This window comes from Vollenhovia emeryi, unplaced genomic scaffold (genome assembly GCF_000949405.1).
Source record: "Vollenhovia emeryi isolate VEMERY1.0 unplaced genomic scaffold, V.emery_V1.0 DF939647.1, whole genome shotgun sequence".
Lineage (NCBI taxonomy): Eukaryota > Metazoa > Arthropoda > Insecta > Hymenoptera > Formicidae > Vollenhovia > Vollenhovia emeryi.
This window is the reverse complement of record NW_011966719.1, coordinates 17,340-26,449: the sequence shown is the minus strand read 5'-3', so window position 1 is coordinate 26,449 and position 9,110 is coordinate 17,340. Positions and strand designations below refer to the sequence as shown.

Below are 9,110 nucleotides of genomic sequence, written 5' to 3'. Positions count from 1 at the left end.
TTCGCGACGTAGATCAAAATGATCCGGATCAAAATGATCTGTGCTATGATTGGTCAAATCTGGAATTTCATTGAATAAAATTTCAATGTGATGCTACGAAATTTCAGATTTGACCAATCATAGCACGGATCATTTTGATCCGGATCATTTTGATCTACGTCGCGAAAGCACCCCAGATGAGTGCCTCCCGCGCCCCGATATCAAAACCCCTCTTGTAGCTAATGCTCCGTCTATAGATGTCTGTGGTGACAATTCGAACGCCATTTGTGTCGTCATGTGCACGAAACTATCTAGGGAATATTGCAATTGGAAAGCACCCCATAATACTCTATCTACCTCTCCCTCTACTCGTGCGACCGCTCTTTCCCCAGCGATCAGCAATCTATTCTATAGGCCCGTTCTTAGGCTTGTTTTCTGTTGCTACACTGGTGAACTAGTGCAATAAGTTAGAGTAGGACAAGTATATTTTTTCTCATTCTAGCTTACTGCACTAGTTCACCAGTGCAGCAATAGAAAACAAGCCTCTTTATTACTGCACTACTGAACTAGTGCAATAAGTTAAAATGAAACAAATAGATTACCTCTCATTCCAACTCATTGCACCAGTGTGCACTGATTCAGGAGTTCAGCAATAAAGAACAGATCCCATATGTCGATAATTCTAGTGTAGTATGGAATTCGTTGTCATTGATTAACCGAAGTATCCCGAACTTACCCGAGAGCTCGTCCCTTCCCCCTCCCTCCTGCCGCCTTGTTCCGAGATTCTCCTCGTAATCCGGTGTTTCGCCTCGCGCAAGTGCGATGTATCGCGAGGAGACGTGATGCGACGCGTGCCCGTCACGTCCGTTCCCGCACTCTGTCCGCGAAATATGTGAATACGCGATCGCGCGCGCGCGCGCTCTCTCTCTTTCACACACGTATCTCATCGGCGTTCCGGCTCTCTGTTCGAGTTTCGCGTGTCTCTTCGCCGCATCGACAATCCGCCCGATCGCGTGGTTCTACCTTAGTGTTTCGTGGTTGCCAAGCCGATGTCGGAAGTGCGCAAGAGAACGACCGTCGGCGACGCGACATCGTCGACGGCCACGCGCGACGTCAGCGATGATCAGGTAAACAGACAAGATTCCTCGTCTCTCTCCGGAGTTCTCCTTTCTGCCGTGCTGCAAAAGTCCATCTCAAGATAATGTCCCGGAACGTAGACGTTTCATGCGATCACCGTTCGACGGCTATCGATTTGCGCTGTTGAATGCGATGGGCTGTTTTGTTTATCGATACGTATTTGACGTATTTGACAACCACCAACACGTCGCGGGTTACTTCTACTCTGCATGCCGCGCGCGTCACGAACACGGATACGGAAAAGTACATGCATTCGTGTCCTATGGATATGCGACACATATACGGACGCGCTCCCGGTATATGCGCGTGTATGCACACAACAAATAATGCGTCCTTCCGGTGATGGGTGGGAAATGGGGAGGGAGATTGTTTTGGGGTAGATCAGTTTGCTCGAAACAAGCGAGAGATCTGGTTTGCCGTAGGTCGAACTTTAAGGCTGAGACTCGATCGTGAATCTTCCTCTAATGTGAACTTGTAAAAAGAGACAAATTTCATTGACGAGTTCAATATTCGTCTATAAAGTTTTCCATTTTCATGACTTCATACTAGAGAAAAAGATTCATGATCAAACCCCTGGTCTACTATATTGGTGCTGTCCATTTAGTGACACAAACGTCTGTTTTTTTTCAATATTCAGTGAACAACAAGGGTAAAATGACTTGTGTCAACTTGTGTCGGTCGTGTCATTGAAGGCTGGTTTATGCAAGGCCGTAACTGTTAACTTATGCCGGAATCGGTAAAAATTGTCCAGTCACCGTTAAAAGTGAAGAGAATAGTTGACTGTAATTGGTTAATTTTTACCGATTCCAGGATAAATTAACGGTTTCGGTCTTGTAACCTTAAAGTCTAGTTTCACCGAACGTCGCTTAACTTTAATCTTATTGTTAGTTTAATTCATGTTTGTCTCTTTCTGAAGTAACAGTTGGAAAGAGACAAAGAATGAATTAAGCTAAACTGAAAGTTAAACAACATTGGTGAAACAGGGTCTAACAAGGGAACGGTCGGAAGTGTCCCTCACCGATTTCGATGCGCTTCGGATATGTTGTAGAGCATAAAAACATATCAGACTCCTATTTTTTTAGCGGCTTTTCTCGACGTTTAGAGGGTGAAACAGTCCATTGAAAATAACGGAATTTTTCCAATTTTTATGAATATCTTCGAAACTATAATATATTTTTGAAAAAATGTTTTAGACAAAAATTTTATTGTTTTTTATAGTCTTCACAATGGTAATTACGGCGTAATTACATTTTCAAAAATGTCAAATTTTAATTTATCCCCACCCCATCATTATTTTTTAAAAATTAAAAATGTTTTTCAATGCAGAAGTTTAACAGCATTAACTTTTATCTATAACCTTATATTGTCTACACCTTGTATTTTCGAAGATATTCATGAAAAATGAAAAAAATTCGTTACTTTTGAGAGGCTATTTCACGTCGAAAAAAGCCACTAAAAATACGGGTCTAATATTTTTTTATGTTCTACATTGCTCTATAAACGGGAGAAACCTTTAACCTTTAACGCACTTTCTTGCCGCACTCGTTTCCTCGTCCGCCTTGGTCTCGCGATGACGGTCTTGATATTTGTGTGACGATTTTTTAATTAAATGTTTACGCATTCCCAATGTATTCAAATTGTCGTGAATAATTCCTTAATTTCCACGTAGCGCGATACTATTCGTCCTTTATATCCGTTTTATTTCATTTCCTTCTCATTTGGGAGAATGTACGACAAATGTATTATTGTATTAAACTGTAATCCTGAAGAGATCAATAAAGTTTTCTATCTATCTACAAGAAATGTGTATATACATGTATATATATATGAAAATAATATTTTTTTATAGATATTTATGCAATTTGTCTACGATTTTAATCAAGATTGAATATTCATGCATAAAATATAAATAATAAATATAAATATAAATAATTCACATTTATACGTATGTATAAAATTATGTTTAACGCGTTATTTATGTAAATAATGAATGATTTGTTAAAGAAATCATCGTTTCTTCTCAGAAGTACCGGGAACTTATATTTTGTGTTATTTTATGTTCAGCGTCGTTACTTAGATTGGACACAAATTTTAATTACGAAAAATTTATGACTTTTAAAGATTTTGACTTTAAGTATACCAGAGTGTACACTGGACGTCATGAATACTTTTACACCTGAAGAAAGACGCCAAAGATATCCAATAAGAAAATTTATTTTAATAAAATGAATTTTTCTACCGGATATATTGAACTTAATAGTTGTTTTCAGGTATAAGAACATTCATGACGCCCAGTGTACGCTCTGGTACACTTTGGTATATTTACCAGACAATCGCCAAAAATCGCCTACTGTGTGTATTGCAATTGTGAGCTATTCTTATACTACTTTTTGTCGTTTAAAGATTTAGGACCAGTGTTCCACCATCTCCGATTAATTTAATCGGATTAAGTGTCACTCGTGATTGGTCACTTTCAATGGAACACTGAAATTTAATCGGCAGATTCAATTAATTGGAGATGGGGAATTGGCCTTTACAAGCATAAATATTTCTATATTAGTATCACATATCTTAAGTTGACTTTCATGGGCAACAAGCATGTAGCAGCATTTTAGTACAATAAATTACTGAAAACTTTTAGAAACTTTCCAAAAAATTTTCGTACCTTACTAATAAATCTTAATAACTTACTAAACTATTGGGTGAATGCAAAAGTTTTGATAGGTTTTTCACAGATGTCTTAAAGTGGTTGTACCCTGACTCCATAAGTCAAAATAATGTCATGAATCAGGATCAATATGTATCTCACAATGAAATTAGAAAAGGCGATCTATTAATAAAATATTTAGTTGTATTAAATTTGTTTGCATTATTGAATAAGTATTAAAAATTTGTCTCTTTAATATTATTATTAATATTGATATTATTCCCTTTATTTCTTCCGATAAAATTTTATGCTTGATATTGTTTGGATATGAAGCCCTCTGCAGACGATGCTATTTTTCCTGCTGGATTGCTTGCGATTTAGTAAATTACTAAAAATCCTGAGTGCTGACTGGTGCAATGATAGTATTATAGGTGCAATGGATAATATCGTCATTCTAATATAAAAAATAATAAAGTACCTAGTTTGTATATTCAGTTTAGTTGGCGCCATTTGATGATATCATTACTTTTGTAGAGAAGATACTTTGGAGGTGGGAAGATAAAACAATTTTTTTTAAATAAAAAACATCAAAATAATTAAATTATAGGGTAAAGTGGGGTGATGTAAAACACGTTTTTTTGGAGTCCCACAAAAGTGTGAAGAAATTGAATTTTTGGTCAGTTAATAGCTCTATTCGGTAGAGGGTGAATTATTCTACGTTTCTGTAATCACGGACTTAGAATATTTTGATTTAAAAAAAATGGAGAAAAAATTCAAAGGTGTTGATTTTTGGACTTTTTCCAAATCGTGGGGTGATGTGAAACAGCAACAAAATTTGCGTCTAAAGGGCATAAACGTCAACATAACACATATATACACGTTCAACATACACACACGTTCAAGGAAAAAAAAGTGAATATCAAATTTACTTGAAAACAATATTTTATTAACTGCTTAAAAATAACAAATCAAGTTAAAAATGACAAATCAAGTGAAAAATGACAAATCAAGTGAAAAAAACAAAAACCATTAGTCTGAGATATCAAGGTCCGAGTCACAATTTTGGCATGTAAAAAAGCAGTAATTACCCATATTTACACACTTTAGGTGAAATGGGCGCTTGCACTTGTTACATGCAATTGAATTGTTGCGATTTAAATGTTTTGGCAACAATTCACAACAAATCATACAAAAGTCTTGGTCCTCTTCGGATGATGATGAAGTGGACGTTTTGCGATGACGTTGTTTCTTTGATTGTGGCTTCCGTGCTGTTGTAGCTTTCCTCGGTGTGTTTTTGGTTGGTGTTTTCTTATTCCATTTAGATGAGGGCGCTATCCCGTCGGAGTTCGGGCGTAGCTTTAGGATCCTCTTAATATGCACAAATTTTTCAATAAAACACGAAAAATAGCGTCAATGGCGTGTTTCACATCGCCCCACTAAAAGTGTTTCACAACACCCCACTGGCTGTCATTTAATGTGAATTTACTACTAAATCAGCACGATATAAGAAAATGCAAACTCACTTCAGATTCTGAAAGATATTGAAGAAACCAACACTTACATTGTAATAACCTTATAATGTGATGAATAATTTGTCTAAAAACACGATTTTTGTGATCACCGAAAATAACTTTTAAAAAATTTTTTCACGTGTTTCAACGAGAATCGAAATATACCTACGTCTGAATACTCTAGTGACTTAAATATGAGGTGGTATGAAAAAAAAACAGATGACATATGTCATATTAATCATATGTCACGTAAGGTGCGAGAAATCGCCGTGTTTCATATCACCCCATGTTTCACATCACCCCACTTCACCCTATATAATTCTTGATTGGATGACGCTTATACTTGGCGTCTTTTTTAAATCTTTTTTATCAAAAAAGATTATTTTTTAAGGTGATATCACGAATTTTGTAGTTTTAATTACATTGATCTTGTTGAAACATCAGTTTTTTTTCGTGTCCATATGAACATTTGTATGTACACTAGGACCGGTATTCATAGTTAGATCTTATATTCAAGACTGTTTTAAGATTATCTTCAGATACCCCGTAGCCAAAGAAATGTTCGATACAGCATCTTTAGATAAATTCAAGACGGTCTTATGTATGAGATCTGACTATGAATACCGGTCCTAGTGTACATACATATAATAAATACATACATACATGTATACATATATTAAGGGTGTTACGAATAAGATGTTCATCTGCTCGTATACAGGTAGAACGGTTGAACAGAAAATTACTATAATATTTTGTAAAATTTACAATAGTTATCTAGTAATTCTATAAAACGTTTGAGCGAATAAGCGCGAGGAAAGCGGTAGGTCGGACTCGATAGGCATGTAAAATGGCTTATTTGTTAGATCTCCTAGCAACGGTGAGCATCATTTGATAGTGAGAAGTGAAATGATGCGTGGCATATAGCACGGCGCCGAAAAATTGTCAGGCAGCCAGTGATTGTTTTCGCGTCTCATTATCTGAGATTCGTTGCTCACTGCTGGACAATTTTCCGGCACGGTATCGTCACGCATTGTTCCATCTCTCGCTTTACATGCCTGCCGAGTTCGGCTTTCCTAGCGCTTATTCGTTCAGATGTTTAATGAGAATGTAAATTACTTAATCGATAACTATTCCGAACAGAATGGTACATTTCAGTTAAACTTTTCAATTTAATCCGCTCTATCTGTAGCAGATGAATAACTTATCCATGACACCCTGTAATATACATAGATAGATTTTTGTCGGATAAGAGTTGCGTTCGGCATTGCAAATCTGGGGCGTCGGAGTGCTCTCTTAAGCGAACGAGAGAAGAATAAAAGATAAAAAGAGGAAGAGCACTTCGACATCTAAGATTAGCTATGCTGAACGTAACAGATCACTATAAAAATATATTGCACATTCGTATACTTACTTTATTATTACGAGAGAATCCCGAAAGGATCGATTGTCCGTTTTGTGATATTAACCTTGTGTCCACGATGTTAAGTTTCGGTAAGATTTTCGAGTCCTCCGAGAAATAGTGTAGCCAATCAACTTGCCAATTTATGGAAAACCGGCAATTGTATTAACTGCACGGTTCTCGGACAGAGATCTCGATCCGAAATCTGTCATAAGGGTTATGTTTACAACATACGTCACCGATCGCGCACACTCACAATCAATCACGCAGTCTTTTACCGCGCTACCCAGATAGCCAGTATGCTCAAGCAATGTATGGAAATAAAATGCCAGCAACTGATGCTCTTTGCTGGGAATATGAATTCAATGTTTGAGTGATTTAAGTACAGCTAGCATAATGTTAACATATTGTCGTAGTTGAATGCACAGCTAAAGAGAGAGCATATCGAATAGGCATACTGTTAACAAAGAATTAGCATATATTGTTTTCAATTTTCTAACAGATATAAACATGTTATATCTATTACATCTGACCAAGCACTTAATGCTAGCATAATGTTTGAATCATGCAAATGTTTCATTTCCGACACCAAATGCTAGCAAACAACAACACAATAAACGACATAGATGCATAGCAAGATGCTAACATTTTTCTTAGCAATGTGAAAGCAACTTGTGCTCACACTGGCTATCTGGGTAGTGACACTTGAGAAGATCTTACAATCAGTCCCTAATGCGACAAATGTAACAACTTGCAATTATTAAATTGCACTCGACACAAGGGTTAGGTTCACTCTGTTTACATGCACTCGATAAGTAAATCGGTAACGTCAATCACGTTAACCGCACTTGCTAGCGCCGCGTGTGACAAAAATATGAAAAGAAATTTTCCCCCACCACTGCCTGGCGACAAGACGATGACGACGACGTTTCTTACGGATTACAGAACATGAAAATTACCTACATTGTACTTTGCATTGCAGTATCTTTACTCGTGGGGCACGTAGGAGAAAAATAAAAACACTTTTATTATGCAAATCGAACCCAAGCTATCGATTGAGCGCACTTCGAATGTCGTCAGATCAGCCGTTGTTGAGATCCGAAAATCTGAGGGTCCGTCAACTTGAGTACTCGCGTAAACTACACGGTCGGTTTCGCGCGCGCGGTCAAGCTACGCTTATACTTGACGCGAGATACTACCGTATCTCGTGATTGTGACAACGTCGCCTTTCAGTTAGAGTGAGAGCGAGAGAGATTAAAAAATATCGAGCGAAGGAAATCTTCCTTTACGAAATAAAGATAGATTTATTAGCAAAAAACAATTATTGGAGAAAGAAAAATGCAGAACAGCTACGGTTAGAAGGTGACAAGAAAAGCGTAACCACATTTTTAGTGACAGACGAGATGTGTTTAACCTATGCGTTGGAAGGCGCAACGTTGATTTGAGCATTTTGGGAAAAAACATGAAGTGTAATTGGCGATACCGCGCCATGTAACATAGTCTAATCTGACTTTATAATGTGCGACGTTGCCACGCATGCCAAGCTTATTTGGACCTCGAAAAATTTTGCGAAACTCAAAACTTTGGATTAAAATTACTTCCGCAGGTTACATCACTAATATTATATCACTAATGTATGGTCAAAGTTTTTCAAATTAATATACATGCTTCAAAAGTGTTTGAACTAATTTTTCTCAGATTTTTGTGCATGTTTTGAGACTAATTCAATTGCTAGAGCAAAATTCGTTGCTCACTCGTGAGGTTTTGTTCGCCGCCGCCATTACTGTAATGTTAAATGATACTACAATAAATATCGTAAAGTTTAAACGGCTATATCTCAGAATCTGTACGGTAGATCGACTTGAGATTTAACACAGACATGTTACAATATTTGAATTTTTTTTCAGAAGATTTTTGAGACTTTTAATTTAGAGTACAATCACCTTAACTGATCCAGTTTTATGGCAGCGCTTACAAATATGTAAATGTATTATATGTATACCGTTTTAAAGGTTATACTTCTAGCTATCATTACAAATGGGAATTGGTTTGATTTCAGTCAGTTTAGTTGCTCTAAAATAAAATTGAAAATGAATATTGATAGAATCCATTTGCGTGTAATTATGATGTACGAGTTTCGGAGAGGAACACGCATTTTGAATACTGCGAAAGACATTTGCGATGTGTTTGGAGAGAACAATGTTAATTCCAACTTGCGAAAGATGGTTCGCAAAATTTATATGGGGTGATTCGAGGGGGAAACCGCTGAGGGCATTGTGGTGTACAGATTTGCGGCATTACCGGGCATTACTAGGGCATTTTTGGGGCATTACGTCTTGCTGAGGCATTATAAAGATAAAATAAGATAAAATAAGATACAATAAGATAAAATAAGATAAAACAAGATAAATAAGATAAAAGAAGATAATAAGATAAA

At 36.8% G+C, this 9,110-nt stretch overlaps 1 protein-coding gene across 2 annotated transcripts in view; it reads left to right on the top strand.

Annotated features, from left to right (window-relative positions):
- The first annotated feature begins 792 nt into the window (after window positions 1-792).
- The window catches only part of LOC105557026 (phosphatidate cytidylyltransferase, photoreceptor-specific), a 15,454-nt gene continuing 7,136 nt past the window's right edge, over window positions 793-9,110 (top strand). The window contains exon 1 of one of the 2 annotated variants that reach the window (XM_012004151.1): window positions 793-1,106. In XM_012004151.1, the coding sequence (XP_011859541.1) occupies window positions 1,029-1,106 (78 nt within the window). In that variant the 5' untranslated portion in view covers window positions 793-1,028. The remainder of the gene's footprint in view (window positions 1,107-9,110) is intronic. The other variant, XM_012004150.1, reaches the window with a different exon arrangement.